The 21,492-nt window shown below is 37.0% G+C and overlaps 2 protein-coding genes across 4 annotated transcripts in view; one reads left to right on the forward strand and one right to left on the reverse strand.

The window, feature by feature from the left end:
• prss12 (serine protease 12) overlaps positions 1-8,167 on the forward strand; it is a 31,399-nt gene extending 23,232 nt beyond the window's left edge. For both annotated transcript variants that reach the window (XM_044114890.1, XM_044114889.1), the window contains 2 exons: positions 3,483-3,778; positions 6,179-8,167. In XM_044114890.1, the coding sequence (XP_043970825.1) occupies positions 3,483-3,778; positions 6,179-6,501 (619 nt within the window). In that variant the 3' untranslated portion in view covers positions 6,502-8,167. The remainder of the gene's footprint in view (positions 1-3,482; positions 3,779-6,178) is intronic.
• Positions 8,168-11,664: 3,497 nt separating this feature from the next.
• Positions 11,665-21,492, reverse strand: part of ndst3 (N-deacetylase/N-sulfotransferase (heparan glucosaminyl) 3) — a 51,243-nt gene continuing 41,415 nt past the window's right edge. Inside the window, exons 11-15 of one of the 2 annotated variants that reach the window (XM_044114813.1) lie at positions 20,653-20,823; positions 20,325-20,434; positions 15,663-15,765; positions 13,794-13,904; positions 11,665-12,798 (exon numbers count right to left, since the gene is read on the reverse strand). In XM_044114813.1, the coding sequence (XP_043970748.1) occupies positions 12,769-12,798; positions 13,794-13,904; positions 15,663-15,765; positions 20,325-20,434; positions 20,653-20,823 (525 nt within the window). In that variant the 3' untranslated portion in view covers positions 11,665-12,768. Of the gene's footprint in view, positions 12,804-13,793; positions 13,905-15,662; positions 15,766-20,324; positions 20,435-20,652; positions 20,824-21,492 lie in introns of both variants that reach the window. The other variant, XM_044114814.1, reaches the window with a different exon arrangement.

The following is a 21,492-nucleotide window of genomic DNA, read 5'->3' on the forward strand; positions in this document are numbered from 1 at the left end:
CATGTGGTTCAGGATCCTTCACATGGTCCCAGAAACATAAAACTAATCACTAAGCAATGACTAAAGAGTAAATAAGGATTAAGGAAGACTAACCACAGAATCTGCAGTTACTGTCTTGAAAGTACATGCTAAGATGTATTTTAGGAGAAATATTTTTTTGTTTCCTTGGGTTTCAGGTTAGGTCATTGCAGTTAATCGTAGAACCACAACTTGCTACATGAGACGCTCCACCGCTATAAATCTTGATTTTTCCACATTTCAGATGTTTCCACTTACAAGTCTAGTTCATCCCTGAGAAACTGAACTTACATTTACAGTCAGATGTATGCTTTTCATTAAAAGCTCTTTACTTCCCAATATAAAAAACACCATAAAGAACATTTGTGTGGCAATTTAAGGACACTTTGAACTCACAGAATATATAAGACTTCATAAAAGTTCAGGATGGACGGAAATGATTAACAGTGAGCAGCATTTACATTTGTTGGTTTCCATTGTGAATAAGTAAAAAAGTCCTTGCAGGAAATATGTCTTCTTCTACAGTGCAATAATCTCACACTGAAAAGAACATACTGCTGCATTTTTTAGTAAGCTTACCTTATCGTGTGGTAACCAGATAAACATGGGTTGTAATCCAATCTCATTCATGTTTTAAGTTTTTGAATTACAGTAGAACCACAGACTATCAAGTATTTAGATTGAATTACACATGGAGTGAAAACAAAGTTGTGCATAAATATAAAGTGGAACGAAACTTAATCTGAAACTCCTGATTTGGATTCAGTACCATTGATTGTTTTCAGGAGTTGCAATAAGAAAATAGAGGTTAGTGAGCAAACAGCATAATGATGACCAAGGAACACGGCAGGAATAAACCTGAGAAAAAAAATTAAAGAAGGTAAGTTTTGAACATCACATTTGCTTAAAATAAAAACATTCAGGCTTTTGACTTTAAGGTAATAAAATGTGAAAAAGTTTAAGCGTGTTTTAAGGTAACTGCAATGTACATATAAACTGGCTTAGGTTGCTATGTTCTTTTATCTTTCCTATTTTGAAGAGTGAAAAATAGGTTTCTGCGTAGGCTTACAATTCTACCCAATCAAATTTGAAATTGAATTAAAAGCTCATCACTTGTCAAGTTACTTTTAACTTCGGTCAAAGGTAACTGTTTCTTTTATTTTCTACAAACTGAGTGGGTTGACTGGTGATTTTCAGTTAATATACAGTACATATATTTTCTTCAATGTGGGATTATTTTCTCCTATAACAAATGAACTCAAACAAATGTTGGAGTTTCTTTAAAAATAGAAGATGTTTTGTTTTTTCACAGATCCTTACCAGTGTTGATATAAAATACAGAAGGTTGTAGGGGTTGCACCAATTAGTCGACTAGTCAATTATTTTCTCTGCATTGACTTTTGTGCAAATGTGTAAAACAAATAAATTTCAAATGTATATGCAGAGTGCACCTATTAAGACAAATAGAAAAAGTTTGATACAAAAAATACTTTCAAGTATTTGAAAAAAAAATAAAATAATGAAACAATAAAACGGGTCAATTTGACCCGCAACATAACAGGAGGGTTAATTACCTGCTCCTGGGGTAGATAAGTTCTCCAGAGCCTTGCTAATTACATAATTATTCTAGTCAGATGTGGCGCAGCAGAGGCACATCTAAAACTTGCAGGACAGCGGCCATTGAGGACTGGAGTTTGACACCCATGGGTTATTGTCTAAATAGTTTTGAAAATCTTTCGCTTCTCATAGTTTATGTCGACTGTTGGAAGCTGCTATGACAGCTTCCAACAGGCATATGTGACATTTAAGTAGGGAGCCCAAAGACCACAATAGGAACTTTTGACTTCACTGCATCATGTTTTTTGTATCAGCCAACATAACATTATGGTGTCAATATCATTCTGTGGGGGACACTTTACTTCAAAGATTACAAGAAAACCGGCGGCAAAGTGATAAAATCTGAAAAAGTTTAAGGGATACTGATCAGTTTGGAAACACTGTGTTGCTTTCACTGCAGATGTGGGCAAGTTTAGGAGTAGCTACTTTCTTAAAGCCACACTTTGAAGGTACACCATAAAAACGCTTATATCTAATCTCATTGTGCTCTCTTGCTTTTAATTTTTTTCTTTTGTTCTTAACATGATACTTAGTCTGCAAAGTGTTTTGTCGTGGTAGTCGGATCACATGTTGCTCTTTCATGCTCCAAACAAATGACAGCTTGTAACAGTCTTCCTCAGAGTGCAAGGGCTAAAAAAAGGACCTATCACTCTTGGCCACAAGCTCTATGAGTGGTAACAACTAAAATAAGCTAAACCACACAAACACTCATAAATTCAAAAACAAAAATGTATAACAACATAGGTTTCATTTGTGCTGAAGTTAGAAAATTGTTTCACCAGACCTCTAGCAATAATAGATGTGTAAAAGCTGATCTGAGGTCAGTGGTCACATGCAGCCAACACACTAAGTCTATTTATACATTGTATCTGTTCCAAAGAGCTTTTGCCAGCAGTAATAGAGGAGATACTTTCAGTAACAAGATCATGAAGTGAAATGTAGATTTGCTTTTAGGAAGGATCTTGAATCTTTTATTACTTCATAACCACTATTAGCTTTCCAAAGATTGTGCATGTCTGCAAATTTGAATGTACTTAAGCCTTATGCGGTTGGCCAGTGGTGTCTCTGCACATTGGCATTCGCTGGTTGAGAGATCTTTCCGGAAACACTTTGCCATGTGTAACTGGACACAAGTGGAGACTTGGCTCTGTCTAAAGGCCTGCTCCTATCACTCCTCGTCTCCTCTTTCTTTTCCATCCTTCACTGTCCCTGGCTCACTCTGCTCCACTCTCCGTCTCTGCCATTTCATTTCGAGAAAGCCAAACATTCCTGACAGCTACAAATAAAGTGAGAACATTATGATGATGAGTCACATGAAACCAGCAAAGGCACAAAGCAACAAATTTGTGCTATTTAATCAGTTTGTTTAACCCAGGGTACAGCTACAAAGTGTGCAATCTTTTCTTACCAAAAAGGTAGATGCACTAAAATGTTGAAATATGATTTCAGAATGTGCAAATGGTTTGCTTAAGGAGAGACTGGAAAGCTTGGCAAAGTCGATGGAAAAAAATAGAGAGATCTTAGAATGACCCCATCAAAGTCAGACCTAAATCCTATTGTGGTAACTGATAATTTCTGGTGAGAGGTTGGATACTCTTCATCCAACCTGACTCAGATTGGGCTATTTAGCAGAGTATAATGGATAAACATTTTTGTATCTAGTTGTGCAAATCTGGTAGAGGCATAACTACTGCTTCACTGTGCATATTCAAAGTGATAGATCGTTTTCCTTCTATTTCCCAATTGTACACAGAGTAGTGTTCTTTCACATAAATTCCCAAGAAAATACACTTAAAGTTTAGGTGGCAACGTAAAATGTGAAACTAACACTTTCTTGATTTCCACAGGTATGGAAACATCACCAAGCAGTATAAAGTCAGACTCGGGGACTACCACTCCCTTGTTCCAGAGGAGTATGAAGAGGAGTATGGCGTTGATCAAATCATCCTGCACCCGAACTACCACTCCCACAGCAATGATTATGACCTGGCCCTGGTTCGCCTGTCACCAGGGGCGGTGGGCCAGGCACCAGGGGAGTGTGTGTCATTTAGCCGTCATGTCCTTCCCGCCTGCCTGCCCATGAGGAAAGAGAAAGTGCTCAAACAGGCCAGCAACTGTCACATTACAGGCTGGGGGGACACAGGTCAGTTTCATGAATAAGTGTAGAAGTGTAGAACAGTTTGTCTCAAGTTCCTTCATAAACAATGACACAAGTGAAGACTTGGCTCTGTCTAAAGGCCAAGTCTTTAGACAGATAATCTTGTGTAAATAAATAAATATAAAAAATAATGATATTCAGCTATGCCGAATGAAAGCATGTTATTATTTAATGATTAAACGTAACGTGTCTTGTTGAATGTAACAGAGCAGGCTTTTAATGGATGAACTGAACCTGCCTTTTTTTTCCTTAGCTTAGCTGGTTAGCTTAGCTGGTGTCAAACCTTTTTACGTTCATGTTCACCCAGGAACGACGAGAAGCTAATGCTGCGTGTAAGCCACAACTGACTTGGGTTTGTTTTATAAATCAGAAATAAATAAACAAATATCAAAAATAACAAGAACAGAATAAAAATTTTTACTAAAAAACAAAGTTTGATATGAAACAGTAATATGTGAATTGAAGTATTATTAAGTAATCTGTTTGATTGAAAGTATAGATTAATAAATGAAAACAAAATAAACCACTAATTATGCACAATGACATAATTTAAATAGTGGAAGGCCCCTGAAAAGAAAAACATCGTCTGAAAATTCTTGTGCCTTTTATATTACAAAGCCAAATATGGCAGAAATGAACGTCTCTTGTAATTTGCATTCGTTCAACTTCAGCCTGTGCTTGCTTGCACAGACACAAACATCTGTCAGCGATCTTTAAATTTCATGCTGGTGTCATTAATCACCTCAAACGTATCACAGAGGCCTGCACACGGTCATGCTTTTGCTGTGCAGTAACAGCTTGTACTCAACACATCGAAATGCTGTTTGATCTTCTTAATGTCCGTATGATTCCTTACTGATGAAATATGCATGTTTGTGTGAACAGGTGGGAAAGTTTTACTGCTTTACTTAAGTGAGGGCATAGAGGCTACCTAGAGTCTGTGATGTTTTTTCAGTGAGTGTCTGACTCAAGGCTTCTTGTCTACTTTCTACAGCTGTTTATGTTTGACTATCTGCCATCTCCGATATCAGACATGCAGGCAATTTTCCACACACATTCACTCAGCAGTCAAGGCCGCTGTGGATAAATAATGATTGTGTGGCTTCTGAGACAAGACAGAACAATGCTGCCTCCTCAGCAGAGACTTGTTGCAGTTGTAGTTACCACAAGTTTCCATGCTACCCCTCAAAGCCAGGATGGCTCCTGCTCATGCCGCTCCCAAACTCTGAATTATGGAACAATCATAATATTTGAACTTTAGCATCATTAATAAACTGAACTGAACAACTTTTTGAAATGGCACAAGTGGCCCTTTGTTGACTTTTGCTCAACTATAAGGCTTCTGTGAATTTCTAACTTTGCCATGTACATCTCTGGAAATAATTAAGCGACCACTGCACTGAACCCCACTGAAAACCAAACTTTTGTTTGGAATTTCAGAGACATGTTGTCAGTAGTTCATAGAATAAAATAACGATGATCATTTTACTCAAACACATATGAAAAGCAAAATCAAGGAAACTGATCATTTTAAGTGGTCTCTTAATTTTTCCCAGAGCTGTATATTAGCGGATCTAAAAGTGTGACTTTTGTGTGTAAAAAATGTTTTTAACAAAGCACATTTTGGGGAATATTAGTCTTATGAAGCCTCTGAAGCAGATGTCATTTTTTGTTTTTGTTTTTCTTACATAGTGCATGCATATGGGCATATAGGGTGTGAAATGTACATGTTACTATTGTTACAAAAGATCAAGTAGTACATTCATGATACATTACTTTTATTCTAAAAGATCTTTTTTATGAACATCAAAAAAATCTGGCTATTATTTTTGGTACGACAGCCTACGCTTGCAGTGTTTCCCAGGTTGGACTTCAGTAATTTGTCCTGTCTTGGCGCACATCAGCACAATATGCCTAGTGCGATTTAAATTTACCAGGTAACGTGTTAAGTGACGAGATGCACTGCAGCGCTCACGAAAAAAGTGCATTTCTTAAAAGTGAACCCAGGTGTTGTAAAACATTTTAACTGGACACAGCACCATAAGTTCTGGTTGCGTTTAGCTGCCGTTGTGAGTCAGGAGTCCAGACAGCGTATCTGAAAAGTGCAGCATTGAAGTACTGCTATGATTCGATTATTGTAATTACATTTGCGAATGACTTTCAAAAATGGAAAGCTTAAAATGCTATGCTAATCAATCCAGATGTGAAAAATGTGAAACTAATTTATCCTGATAAGAAATTTTTGTTGAAGACATCGTCAATGCAGATGTTGAAATAGTACAAACAGCCGTACTCTACAGTACATTTTGAACTAACCCCCGCCCTTTTTATACTCAAATGTTACCAGAAATCACAAAAGCCTTTAACTCCTATCTCTTTTTCCAGGACGTTCATACTCAAAGACCCTACAGCAAGCCACGCTGTCCCTTCTCCCACGCCGCCACTGCCAGCAGTATTTCCACAATGCTTTCACGAGCCGCATGCTCTGCGCCGGAAGCGTCCAGTCAGAGAGACGCGTGGACAGTTGCCGGGGTGACAGTGGAGGTCCGTTGGTGTGTGAGCGACCAGGAGGGGGCTGGGTGGTTTATGGGGTCACGTCCTGGGGTCATGCTTGCAGGACACAACAGTCCCCTGGTGTTTACACCAAAGTCTCTGCCTTTAGCACATGGATACGCAAAATAACCGGACGTGATGAGAAAACGCGATAAGGGCTCACAAACTGAAAGAAGTGACCACTCAGGACTCGATTGATCAAATGAAAAACAGGGCAGCAATACATTTCACTTATGACAATCTGTTGTCATGGTAATATACATATTGCCTGACCAAAAGGTGAAAATAGGATTTTCAGGTTAAAAATGTAAAAAAAAAAAACCAATGCTGACATTTCTTCACACTTATAAGTATGCCATAGCTGAAATATATTTTGTTGTAAAATTATCCATTATTTAAATTATGTTTTGTGTGCAAGCTTTTATTGTGACCTTCTTGAAATTTTTTTATTATTATGTAGTTTGTCTTAAAAAAGGGACCAAACATATAGTGAACTGTCTGTCCATGAATATGCATACTTGCACTAAAATCACCCATTTTTTAATTTAACTCTGTGATATTCAGAGAAATGTGCTCTCAAGCCCCATTTCAGTCTCGTGTAATTTCTCAGTTGTGTTTTAACTTATGCAAGAATCTTATTTCATGTCTTAATATTGCTCAGGCCTTTATCTTTTATGTTTAATAATATATTGTATTTGATGTTGTGTGCTGTGTAACATTTGCACAGATAGGCAATATTTCTCTATCAAAACTTACACAGCCATTTCCAAGTGTTTCTTTTTTGCAGCCACACTTTCTTCTTGTGTTGTTATTACAGTGTTGGACATTTCTGTTACTAAAGAGACATTAATGTCAATATCTCTTTTACCAATGTTTACTTTCTTTATTGTTATTATTTCATTGTAATATTTACCTATAAAGGAAAACATTTGTAAGGAGGTAAAATGTGTTATCTCCTTATTCATCACACTCTAGATATTTTTATATATTTTTTTAATATGGTAACAAATATGCAATATTTTTTTTCTCCATGTCTAAAATTGAAAATATGCACAATCAAAGTCAGAATATAGTCAAAAGTTTCTAAAGTTTTAACAATATTATTGCATCAACTATCAATGTGTGGTAAAATGTTTACCCAACACCAAAAGTAGTGATGATGAAGTTTATGGCTACAGAGCTCACAAAGTATCTGAAGTCAAATGTTCCTTCTATCATTTTACTCAGACACTGAGGAAGAAAATACTAAGTATGTTTCTCACCAGCCTAAAGTTATGACAATCTATTATGGTGTGTGAAATTACTGAGGTACTTGCACACTTATTGCCTCAGGTATTGCTTTTGTATTGAATACCTTCATAATTAACCAACTGAGTCATGTTGGTATATTATATTGTTATTATAGTTAGAATGACAGTGACTCATTCCACATGATTTATTGTCTAAATAGTTTTGAAAAGCTTTTGCTTATCATAGTTTATGTTGAATAAGCGTGTTAGTATTTAGGAAGCATTCAGGTGGGATTTAAAAATCACTCCCAACACTTTTTGTGAGGATTTGAGTTTTCTTTGTGTTTATTTAGGTTTCTGTCTCTATTGAGTCTCCGTGTTGTCCTGAGACTCAATAGTTACACCTGTTTCTTGTTTCCCCTGATTATCTCCCTGTGTATTTAATCCCAACTGTGTTCCTTTGTTCCTTGTTGGGTCCTCGTCTTGTCTGCCATCTTGTTGCCTGTTCCTGTCATTATAACTCCAGTTGCTACCAGAGATTAGCTCCTCGCTTTTGCTCACTCTGTGCTGTCTGGAGTCTTGTATTTTCATATTAAATCATCATTTACTCTCCATAACCTGGGTCCACTGCATCTGCCTCACCACTCTACTACCACATTTCAAGACACTTTTCAGTTCTATGTTATCAAAATCCCTCTTTGCTATGTCACAGCTCATTATGAAAATTTCTTAAGAATGCTGTAAGTACATTCAAAGGTTAAACTCTTGAAGCTATTTGATTTGCCTGCTCTTAAATTACTCTTTCATGCTCCAAACTGTCAGTCTTGACAGCTTGCTATGACGGCTTCCAAAAGTCCAACTGTTGGAGTGTTTTGTCGTGGTAGTCTGATCACATGTTGCTCTTTCATGCTCCAAACAAATGACAGCTTGTAACAGTCTTCCTCAGTATGCAAGCTAGAGTGCAAGGGCTAAAAAAAGGAACTCTCACTCTCGGTCAGAACCTCTATGAGCAGTAACAACTAAAATAAGCTAAACCACACAAACACTCATAAATTAGAAAAAGAAAAAGCAGTCACATTTTAATATATTTAATACTTTATAGTATAAATAATATTTCTTTGTCAATGTCTAAAATTAAAAATATGTCAAAGTCAGAATAGTCAAAAGTTTCTAAAGTTTTGACAATATTCTTGCATAAACTATTAATGTGTGGCAATGTTTACCCAATACAAAAGTATTGATAATGAAGTCTACGGTTCTAGAGCTCACAAAGTATCTGCAGTCAAATGTTCCTTCTCTCATTTTGCTCAGACTCTAAGGAAGAAAGTACTAAGTAAGTTTCTCACCTGACATTATGTTCATATGCAACACCCACAGTCACTATGAGTGGTTTGCCTCAGTACTCAATTTTCCTTTGTATGCTGGGAGAGATGCATTTGCAGTACCCATGTTACTGTCCAAGGAGCTCTGTAGATCTTTGTAACAAAAAGGTCTAGCAAAGTCCATTTTTTGTGTCGCCTATGGGTGGCCACAAACCACATTCCCTAAAACGTTTTTGACAGTAAAACAATCCAGAGTCTCTCTACAAATATTGGACATACAGGCTTCAATAGGGTGCTACAACAGATGTAACACCATCTGCATTTGGTTTTGCTTCTTGCTTTAGTATACGTCACTCAAAAGAATGTGTTTCAGAAAATATCTTTTTAAATTTAACTTCCTTCTTTTAAAAAAGAAAGTAAAAAAAAAAGAAAGACCAATTATAGATTATGATTTATTCTTTCATACTTTTCACCTTTAGGGCTCTGAAATTTAATAACTTATGTTTAGGTTTAAATAGCCATAAGCAGTTTCTGTGATTAGGTTGTTGAGTTTCACTTTGGATTTTTTGTTTGTCACAGCTCTAGCAGGTGACAAAGTGCTGTAGGGACATTTTTAGACATGTTTATGACAGCAAAGTGTCAAGAAGAAGCATTGTTTTAGACACACCGTCACCAACACGCCCAGTGGCAGAGGATTATTGTGGGGCATCAATATGAATAGCAGCTTGTTTCCTTTAAATGAAAACAAGAATATGTCCCAGCTGTTACACCAAGCAACTGCATCGTATACAATATTACGTGGTACAAAGACACATTTTAGTCAACATTTGGTTCCATTGGTGTTACATCCCCAGGGCGGTCTAGGGGTCTTGGGAGGGGAGCTGTAACAATAGATAAACCCAGGAAAAAATGAGGAGTCAAAACCAGGAGGGTAAGGTTAAAGGTTTATTGTTTAAGTGGGATGGGAAGACATCTCAAAGGTGAAAGAAAGAGACCCTAAAAGGAAAAAAAGAGGGAGAATGACAACAAAACCAGGGTTTCCAGCAGAAAAATCCTCCAACACAGGCATCACAAAGCTGCAGCACACATGCTGCCCAATTGGCCAAGAGGCCCTGAATCTCAGTTTCCCAGCTAGCCTTATACTCTGCTGATCAGGAGGCAGAGTGAAACCAGCTGGGCCTGCTTAACCCGCCGGAGCTCAGCAGCAACCTAATTGGGGGGGGGGGGGAACTCCCACATGCAGCCTCCACTGCATGTAACAATTGGCTTGAGACTTTATGTTAAGTATTATGTGAATACTGTAAAGAACAGGTAGGTGTCCCATAAAGCTTAAGAAACAACAACAGTAGAACTTCCCAGGTAAATGGCACATGAGATCATTTCATGCCACAATTTTCCTATACAGAAACTTTAATGAGAACTAAAGTCCTAAACTTATGGAATCTGTTATGCACTATTTTTAAAGGGTTACTCATAAAGAACTGGTTGGATGATTCTACACACATTAAACAAACATGGAAATAAAAAGGCTTTCTTGAATCAGTCCATGTGGCATTGAGAAAAGAAAGATAAAACTTGAAAATTAGTGTGACTCTCAGGGATGCGTTGTTATTTTAATTTTATTTTTTTAACCTGTTAATCTTTTGCTTAGGTCACTGTCTCTGCCAGAAAAAGCAAATCATTAGCACAAGCGGAACAATTCAATTCCAGTTTTAAATCTCAGTCTGCCCTCATGTGGCCAATACTACACATTACAATGACCAATTGGAGATATTTACAAAACCTTTTACAACGATCTCGTAGTGTCGTCAACCTTTAACTGGTAAGTCATTGATATACTTTCTCATTTGATTTATACATGCAATAATCTCTAGTTCATACCTGCCATCCACTATCGTGAAACTGAAAATCAAATTAAGTTTTATTGATGTTTCTGAATTTGTATTCTTTGACTAACTTTACTTCATTTTTTAATTCCAGGTTTATTATTTTACACCCAAGAAGGATAACGTAATTGTAAAGAGATCTTTCAACTTTTAAGACTTCAAAATAAATACCAGTAAAAACACACAGGGTAATTATCAGAACTGTCTGATTGCTGTAAAAGCAAAAAAATCATTCAGTTTATTATTAAGAAGGGTATTAATCATTTTTAAACAGATTTTTTAATTGATAGTGCTTTCACATCATGTTATTACCTGCGATGCCAGTTTAATTTCTTATCAGAAATAAACATTGTGGTTGGATTCACCTTTAACAAATATACTTAAAATATTTTTACAGTATATTTTTCCCTACAGTATGAAAAAAATCTAGAATAGTACATGCGAGACAAAGTTACTTCTTGATTTGTGACTTTGTTGACTAGTGTGTCTTCAGTTTCATTTAACTTCACAGTTATGTACGACTCTGAGTCTGTTGGTTAAAATCCCAACACTGAAGTTTGTGGTTGTAACAGGACACAATATGAAAAAGTTGAAGGAGTACGACTCATTTTGCATATCAGTGTTGAATCATAGGCTATTTTTTGATTTTACATTATGTTATTATCTGATATAACATAATAACAGAAAACAATCTCTGGTCAAACAGGCCAGTTCTTGTTTTGTGTCTCTGTTTTGAGATTATCAAGGTAATGAATTTGAAAACATAACTCCCCATAGTCCTTTTTAACTTACCTTCGATCTAAAACAGTCTATCCTCATTCATACAGAACAAACAAATCCTTACAAATGGGCTGGTATGCTCACCAAAAACACAACAAACATTTTATGCTGACAGTCATATGAATTTTTATTGGAATTTTGGTTTTGTAATTGACATGTAGGATTGTTTGCATTCAAATTTAGGCTAAACTTAGGCCACTGGTTTTCAAAGGGAAAAAATAGGTTTAGGCCTAAATGAGACAGACAAAAAAAACTTAATCTTCTTCCACTTACGAACCAACTTTTAAAAAATCCTGAAATTAAATGTGTTAATTCATAATTTTGAGCAGTTTTGGTCATGTCTGTGCAGTTCTTAGAACTGAAATAATGCTCTAATAAATGAACACAGCATACTGCTGCATGACCAGCTGGGAAAATCTTGACTGAGTTCTGTTTTTAGCTCCCGATACTAATTTCCAATCCTAACCTTCTCCCATAGAAGTGTCATGTGATGCACTGTGGGTTGAAACAATGCTACCAGATCTGCCTTAAACCTGTTTTACCAAAAAAGATCCATCATTAAAAAAAACAAACAAAAAAACAAAAACAAAAACAAATAAGGAACAGCCTATTATTCACCCTGAGTCCACCTTGTCTTTGCTTTTTATTCTTTAATCATACAATAAAATCTAAATAAAACAAAAGGGTAAAAGTAAACCTTCAAAGGTACATATTATTTTATCTTGGTGGGAAACAGAGAACAGAACTCAGTGCAATGAAATCTCTAAGTGAACCACGCACAGCTGACCAGCGCTGCCCTGGTATCATAACTTAGCAGAGAAATCAAACCAAAAAAAGAATCAAAGTCACTCCAGGTCTGCATGAGAGTCAGTTCAGAACAGGTTTTGGGCATTCAGAACCTGCCAAATCCTCAATGTCTCACACAGCTCTGTCTTTTATTAGATGTTGGCGCTTGGTTGTAGTCCCAGTTTCTTTAGAGAGCTATTAATCCATTCTTCCATTTATTCATCCATCCGTCCATTGAAGCGCACAAAGATTCTTCGCCCCGTCACGCCTCCCGCTCCATCCAACAGCGCCGTAGTTCGCAGGTGAAACAAATCCACCCGTCCTTGGCTTCACCTCAGCGTGCACAAAAAGGCCACAGACAGCGCGCTTTTGAAGGTCAGGAGCTTCTGGTCACTTTCCGATCTCTGATAGCTCGACCTTTACCCCTGGCTCATGGACTGAAATGTTATCTAACCTTCAGAAAGGGGTAAAAGGAGGAAGGGTTAAAGAGAGGGAAACAGAGGAGAGGGAGGAAAAAAGGGAATGAAGTACTTTAATTGCACTGTTGTTTTTTCAATTAGAGTCAAATGTCACCTGGAAAGGGTAAAGACTGTTGTGATTGGCATAAATGCCTATGAAAACCAAATGCTTCAGTCATATGAGTGAAGGGGAGTTTGAAGTTGAACCCCAGCTTGTTCATATGAAACTGAGTCATTTGAAGGGCGTCTGCCATCTAATAAGGAGGTTCTCTGGAAGCTCCCTTTGGACATGCCTTAGTTTAGAGCCCTTCTTTCATTCTTTGATCTGTCAATTCTGTCATAAAAGACCAAATGTAAATTGACTAGTGGATCCAACAATAAGTAAATAAAAATAATTACTTTGGCTTCACCCCATATCAGAAGGATATGGGGCAGTTAGCCATTCTCATCATGGCCACTAAATGCCCCACTCCTCTTGATTTGGAGAAGCAGTGGCTCTGCACTGAGCCTCCCCCATGCATATTGAAGCACCTCCTACTTTCTCCAAGGCAAAGCCGACTACTGTAAGGAGGAAGCTCAGCTGAGTCGGCTGTACCTGGAATGTTGTTCCTTCAATCATTATCTATATCTTGTGATGACCGGAGGAAACCAAACAAATGAAAATTGAAATGGTTATCACAGGACAATGGATGGAGGTCTTCTCATTGTTGACCTTTTAGCACTTTTGGTCACCAAGCTTTCTTGTTTTGCATAAGTTCATTAAAATATTTTTGAGAAAAAAAACACAAGATGTCACACTACAAAACAGAAAGTCAAATAGTATAAAACCTGTAAACAAGTAGATTCTGACAAGTAGACCGGTGCAGGTTTTGCCCAAGACTTTGTAAATGGCTAAGTTTTTTTTTTTTTTGGTTCTTTATATTTTATATCTTTATTTTTAACCTTTAAAAGTGCATGCTCACTGGTGAGATGAACATGGAACTGACCTTCTGCAGCTCCTCTCTCAGCCATGAGGGAAGGGGCTGTCCGAGCCGATGTAGCAGCTTTGACAGCTCAACATTGTGCTCCCTGTAATACCTGGAGAGATATGCACGTGCCTGAGGAGTGGAAGAGAAAGAGATGAAAAGACATTGAGTGTGTGAACAAAGATGATGGCAGACAGGTGGCAGAATTAAGGAAAAACAAGAGTCAGGAAAACCAAAAGTCCAGTCAAGGTTCAAGAAGTTAAAGGACAAGAAAGCATTACAAATGATGGCTAAACACTTAAAAATATACAACAAATATTTTAAGAGCTCACTGGAGGCTACAATTTACAGACCGGTTTGTTTAGTGTTCAGTTTTTAAAGTTTTGCTAAAGATTCTCAATTGGTTTTAGGTCTAAACTTTTGACTAAACCATTCTAAAACAAAATTTATGCAAACCATTAAATTGTAGCATTAACTGTATTTAAGGCTGATGTTACCACATAAAAAAAATTCCCAAAGGATGATGTTGCCACCACCATGTTTCACCATGGGGATGGTGTGATCAGTGTGATGAGCATTTTGAATGTAGGCAGTACAATTTAAATTTTGGTCACATCTGGCTAGAGCAACATCTTCCACGCATCCTGTGTCTCATACATACAAATTTCTTATTTATTTATATTTTCCCTCTCTCCATAAAGTGTAGAATCATTGGAGGGTAAGGCTAACAGTTGTCTTGTCAAGAGATTCTCCCAATTGAGCTGTGGCTCTCTGCTTCTCTCATTAATCCTCTGTTTGAACAGCCTGTTGGATCAAGTGAACAGTCGTGTCTGTAGGTTTGCAGGTCTGTCTTACACTTTCTGTTTATGGATGTTTAAAGGTTGGAATATAGTTTTATAACCTGGTCCTGCTTAAAAACTCACAGCATTCTCCCTGATCTGTCCGCTGTGTGTCTTGGGCTTCAAAAAGCGGTTTTGTTCTGTAATGTTCTCTAATAAAGCTCCAAGGCCTTCACAAGACAGCTGTATTTATAGTGAAATTGAAATAGATACAGATAGATCTTATTGACCAATTATTAATCAAGTTTATAGAAGAAACTACAAAGCTGTAAAGAAAACACTATACAGTCAACAATTGAACAAACATTACATTTTATGTCAAATTAATAAGGTAATTTGTATTGGAGTAATGGAGACTTCCATTTCAGAATTATGTCCTACTTCATGTTTATCATGTAAAACTCCAATAAAACACAATAAGCTTGTGGCTGCAATGAGTCAAAATATTGAAAAGTTCAGCGGGTGTGAATACTTGTGCAGCGCTCTATAATTATTTTCCTTTCTTGCCTCGCTGCCCTGCTGTTCACTCTATCGCCTCTCCTTGGCCTCTCCTTGTGTCTCCTTGATTGAGGCTCAAATAAATTTTAATTACAGGTGACGCGGAGGCACAGCCGTGAGCCATGCGTGAACACGTGTGGAGAGAGGATGTATCTATGTGAGAGCAAATGTGTAATTCATCGTCTGCAGCCTCTCTGTGGAGCCATGAGGGAAGATAAAGATTTATAGATTTGGATTTTCCCCTTTTATCTTTCATCTCCCTTTAACCCAATCTGCCTTGTTCTGCTTCTCATTGTAGTTTTTATTAGGTCCTCCTAATTAGGTTTGAAGCGTCTGGCTGGATCTGATAGGGTTACAGTGGCCACCTCTGCTTTGACTCCTGGGGGATAGTTTGCATCAATGACAGAGAGAGAGAGAGATGTGGGTTGTCACTGCCAGTATGACGGCCCGATTCCTTTTGTGTCAGTTGCTCTCTGAATCCGTCACATCACAATACATGCACCATTTTTCACCTGAGCACAAAATCCTTTTAGTTAACAGGAAACAAATTTACCTCTGGGTCCATAGGAGGATACTTTCTTCCTTTGCTTTTTCCCAAACATTTTGTCTTTCCTCCCTCCAGGAGCTGGCACCAGAAGCCCTTTTGAGGGTCAAAGCTGGGGAAAGAGGAGAAAAGCAGAAAAGAGGCATAAGTGTCACTATGAGTGGTGAAGTGAATGGTTTCTTTTGGCAGTTTTGGGTGTGAAAATTTATTTTTATAAGTTTAATGTCATTTAATGTCTGTCTAGGACGGAACATAAAAAGAGATTTGTCTTGGTTATTATTAAGCTCATGAAAAATCAATAACCTTGAGAGCAAAGCAACCCAAGGGCTGCACATTATGCTTGTCATCTCCAGACAAATGTACAATGGATACAATTAGAACACTTTCAATTTTCACGAAGTCATACAGCGCCTTGCAATTTGTACACGTCAAACTTTTATAGTCACAACCTTATGTGAGAGACCAGCAGTAAGTTGTGGATATTTGTGAAATAGAATTACAAGATGATTTTCAATTGATACAAATATAAACTTAAAAAGCATAATATATATTTGTGTTAACTCTCTTTTACTTTTTTTTTTTTTAACTCTACCGAAATGTAAAAAAAGGGGGTGCAAATACTTTGCTGAGCAAGGTGCGGTGTATTTATTTGTACAACATAGCACAGTTCCTTTTCAGTTCTCTGGGAGTTTGTTCGGGATTAGAAGAGCATAAAAGCTGAATCCCGCTTCTCCAAGGTTGGTTCTGGTTCTGGGGATGCAGAGTAGCCTAGGACAAGAAGACCTGAGAGGTCTGGAAAGCTGATATAATGACAACAAATAAGATTTAATGTCTTCTGGTGCTAAGCCATTCAGTGATTTATAAACTAACAGAAGTATTTAAAATTTTATTCTCTGAGCTAAAAGGAGCCAGTGTAAGGACTTTGGAACTGGGTTAATGTCCTCTATTGTTTTAGTGAGGATGGAAGGAGCAGCATCCGAGATCAGCTGCTGCAGACTGATTTACCGCTTAGGCAAACCAATGAAGACACTATTGCAGTTATCAATTCAATTATATATATTTTTTAAGATCATGAAACCTACACACACAAGTCCTTCAATCTTGGAGATGTTCTCCAGATAGAGGACGAACTTTGTAATTGTCTTTATGTGTCTCAAAATATTTGTGTCTGAAACCTGAATCTGAATGATTTCGCCCAGATTCGGGCCTGATCAGTAACACTTACCATTGTGAAATCTATGCATATTTTAAATGTTTTATTAGTTTGTTAAAATTATTAGATTTTTATTAGCAATCAGTTTTAACTTGAACAATATCGTGTACCATGATATTGTGCTCTGTTAGCATCTCTTTCTGAACATATTCTTTAGAGCAAATGGGGTTAAATTTCTTTATTTGCATACATTTTTGGACTAATAAAGCAAAACAAGCGCTAAGAGGTCTGCTTCAGTCACAAAAGATGAAGGAGAGATAGAGAAGATTAAAACATAGCCTTGAGTGTTAGGAATCTGTCAGACTGCTGGTGTGTCAAAAAAGAAATGACAGGACAAAAGATTAGGCTTTTGTCTAACTCCATCCTCAGACAATACACAAACACACACCGACACCCGCACACACACACACACAAAGCATCCTCATTATTCCATCAAAACCTCTTCCCAAGTTATTTGTATGCGTGTGGGACGGTGATTGAAGACAGAGCCATTCTTTGTCCTGGTCAGAGCCACAAATTCTGGATGTCACCGTCTTGAAGCTTGAACCTTTGGAGGCTGAATGCATTCTGATGAGTAGTGCTTGAGAAATAAACTGTTTCCCACTCATTCACAGCATAAAAGCTACATGTTTAATTTATGTCATCACAGAACATGAAGTGAAGACATATAGGAATGTACATCCGTCACTAAAGCAGTGGAGTTTGTGGCTGCCACTCAGAAAGACTGAGGAAGAGCTTGGCCTTTAAGGTTTTATCACTTGTCTTGTATTAATGTCACTTGTGGTTGTGCAGGTTTTGATCAATTTAGGCTTTTGGACTGAAACACTGCAGAAAAGTAAGGTTTGTGTTTTGCACTATTTCAGCTGTAACTCAGACAGGCAGGCAGTGAATACAAGCAGTTTATACTCTGAGGGGTAAATGTAGCCAAGTATTTGCAAATATTTAATTTTGACAAAATTACATATGCTTCCACTTATGCAACAAGATGCCAAGGCAGGTCTGTCCACTTCTTATTGAGCATGACTTTATGTAGAAAATTCACAGTCATAGAAAAAAACCTTGCCATCCTTAAAAACCTGTGCTGTTTGTGTTTTGCAGATTGATATCTTCTGAATTTATTCTGTTTTTGACTGGACAAAGTCAACTGTGGCCTCAATCAGAAATGGCAAATTACAAAATCCCCCCCTCTCGTCTCAGACTCAGACAAGTAACTGAAAATTTTGAAACATAAATAAGCTATAAAACTCCAATAAAATTATATAACAAGTTTTAAGAACTGTTCTTTATACAGTGCTATATTAGCGCGCATGTTCTGTTCATCATTAAAAACTTTATACAACACATGCAGTCATCTTAAAAATATATAGTGGGATAACGGACTAGAAAAGTTTTAATGTACCAAATTTTCTCTCTTTACCATAGCTTTTAGAGATGCCACATATCTGTATATCATTCCTGTTCATGAAGGATACACAAAATTCAATACAATTAAATTGTATTGAATTCTAAATGAGCTTGACTAAATTAACTCAATTCAGCAAAATCTGTTGCATTGGTCTTATTTATCCAAAGAAACTGAGTTTTTGGATCTCATTAGCGCTAAGTAGTGAAAATGAAACCTTGAAGTATTCTCAGTTTAATTAGTGAAATTCTATACAATTAAATTACTGAAATAACAAAACTTTCAAGCGTATTCTAATTCAGTGAGATTTACTGGTAGCATATACATTCAGGGCTTCAATTTTCTTCCATTCAGGCATTGTGTTCAGTTAAATTTTACCACATTACACTTCTGTTTTGTTATTTTGCCCAAACAACAATTAATTAATGTGTCCATTTCTACTATTGGCACTCTCTTATCTTTAATTTTTTCTCCTGGTGAAGAAAGGAGAACACCTTTTCTTCAGCAGAAAGGAATTTGCTCTGTAATAAACGGCACATTTGTAATGACTCAAGCAATAAATAAGGACTTTAGTCTAATTTGGAATTATTATTCTGTATTCATAAGCATAGTTCACTTTGACTTGAATAACATAAGCAAATTATAATGCTTTAAAGCTGCAGACAAATGGAAACAATTGATGCATGTCCAAAAATATTTTGCAATTTGTCTGAAGTGATGAGAAACTGCTACAATAAACTATAGAAGTAACTAAATGTTGTGTAGGTTTAAAGTTGCAATAGGTAACTTCCATAAAAATATGTTTTTGTTTTTTTTACATATGTAATAAATTGTCACTATGTCCTGACAGTAGAATATGAGACAGCTCATCTTGCTCTTCTCTGCAGTTCTAAAGCTATATGCAGAAATAAACCACAGAAAAAATAAATCAGAGGCAGGAAGAAGATCTTAGGCCGCCAACATGCTTCACTCTGCAGATCCGTGTGGATCCAAAGCGGATGTTCGCTGGTCCACTGGATTTTATATAGGAGTATTAAAGTAAAGGGGACTGAATGCATGCCTTACTTTTCCAATTACTAAATTTAAACACTGTGGTTTCACTTCACAGTTATGCATCACTTTGGTTTGATTTGTGGTTGTAATGTGACAAAATGAGAAAATACGTTAACAGGTATAAAAACTTTCCAGAGGCACTATATGAGTATTAATCTGTCCTTGAAAGATTAGAGGCATTAAAAGTGGATATTGAAGCAAACAGATGAATCTTATTGTGGAAACAAAAAAACTGTCCTGAAGCTTAAAAACAGCTAATCAATACAAAATAAGGCTGCTGTAGTATAAATGGCTGACAAGAACCAGTCAGACTGAACTGCTGGTCATCTAGCTGTCACAGAGTATTATACTAAATAAATGGAGGAAGGAAACAGAGTGTGGGAAAACTGTTGTTCAAACTACACTGAACACAGTTGGAGTGTGAGTGCCCAGACAACCAGAGGTATGTATATATATATTAATTAAACATTTATACTGAACACTTTGGATTCCTGGAGGTCTGTTCTAGAGCACCGGTGCTTGGCTGACAAGAGACAGCATCCTGTGTTTTGTTTGAGACTGACTGACTATAAAGTGCTCTGCAAAACTATTTATTGGAACTTTTCCGCATATTAAAACTTCAAACTTGAATGTCTTTTATTTGGACTATGTGTAATAGCACAATAATCATTGTGGCACCCAACAATGAGAAAGACAGCTGGGTTTTTTGCGTGTGTTTTTGTCACTTTCACTTAATGTTGTTTTTAAAGAAACCTTTTTTAAAACATGATTATTTATTGTTTTTTTTTTTTTACTGCTTCAATTAGCAGTCATCTGATATTGTTGTTGTTTTTGTTTACGGTGTGACTCCGAGATGTTGCTGAGGATCTGGATCAAGCTGTTTACCAGCAGATGTCAGACTTCCCACAGATTTGGGATTTTGGAAACTTGTTGCCGAATCCATATTGAATAGCATTCATCCCACTTGTAAATAACAGGCAAGCGTACAGTGTCAGACACTCACGTTAGCGTCTGGGAGTAGTTAAAGTGAGGAGTCACACCCAGAAACTTCTGCACTTCATCCATCACTGCTGCAGGGTCGTTTCTAAGCTGATGGCCATCAATTATCATCACCTGCACACAGAAAGACATACAGAGATAAGGGGCATTACGTACTGACACTTCAACAAAGTGTTACAAATTTAAAAAGGCATTCAAAAAAGTTAAAATGTTATTTAAATGACGTAAAAAAATGATGCTAAAAGGTCAAAGCAGATAAACATTTGTCTTTAAATTTGTTAGGAATCATAATGTCAGTCATGGGCTTGTATCTGTGATAGCTGAAACTTCACCTGGTTAGATGGGTAGTACATCAACCACCTCTCCAGGTGTGTAGCATAGAGGCCTGGTAGGAGACAACGACTCTGCAGGGATCGCAGCTCTGCAGGCGCTCCCTTTCTTGCACTGATGACCTCATAGAAGGTGAACTGCAGGGCTGCGTGGTCCTCATGAGCTCTTTGATGCTGGAGAGAGGTGCACAACAACAGAAGAGGCTTCAAAGATCTCGCTTTGGACATCAGGGTTTTTTTCTTATTCATCGATCGATGTTGAAGAAAACAACATAAAACTGGAGATGGCATGTTTTTATTTATTTTCTCATTTATCAAACAGGCTTATGGTCACAGTTACAGGGGTTTATGATACATGAATATGCAGATATACCAGACAAACCCAATAACTCAGCTTTAACTAGTGGCATAAGCTAGATAAATAACTTAATGTAAATAGAGACAGAGGCATTTCACAGCATGATGCTGACAGCTATTGTAATTCAGTACAGTGTAAAAGCATGTGCATGTTTTGACATTATGATCACACCCCTTAATGTGTTAAATCAGGGATTTATGTGATAAAACAAGACTAAGTGGTGCATAATTACAAAGTGGAAGGAAAAGAATACACGTTAAGAGATCAAGAGCTATGTTGTAAATTGGTATAATGAGTCACTGAAAAATAATTTAGATTGTGCTGCAATCACAGCTTTAAATTCTTTGTGGGTATGTCTCTAGCAGTTTTGCACATCTGAAGGCAGATGTTTTGGTTCTTCTAAAAATGGGCTCTCATAAATGTCTTACAGGCTGTTTGAGATTTTTGTGTTCCAATCTTCCCAACAGCTCTGACCAGTTTTTCTC

The sequence above is a fragment of the Gambusia affinis genome, linkage group LG04, assembly GCF_019740435.1.
Source record: "Gambusia affinis linkage group LG04, SWU_Gaff_1.0, whole genome shotgun sequence".
Classification (NCBI taxonomy): domain Eukaryota; kingdom Metazoa; phylum Chordata; class Actinopteri; order Cyprinodontiformes; family Poeciliidae; genus Gambusia; species Gambusia affinis.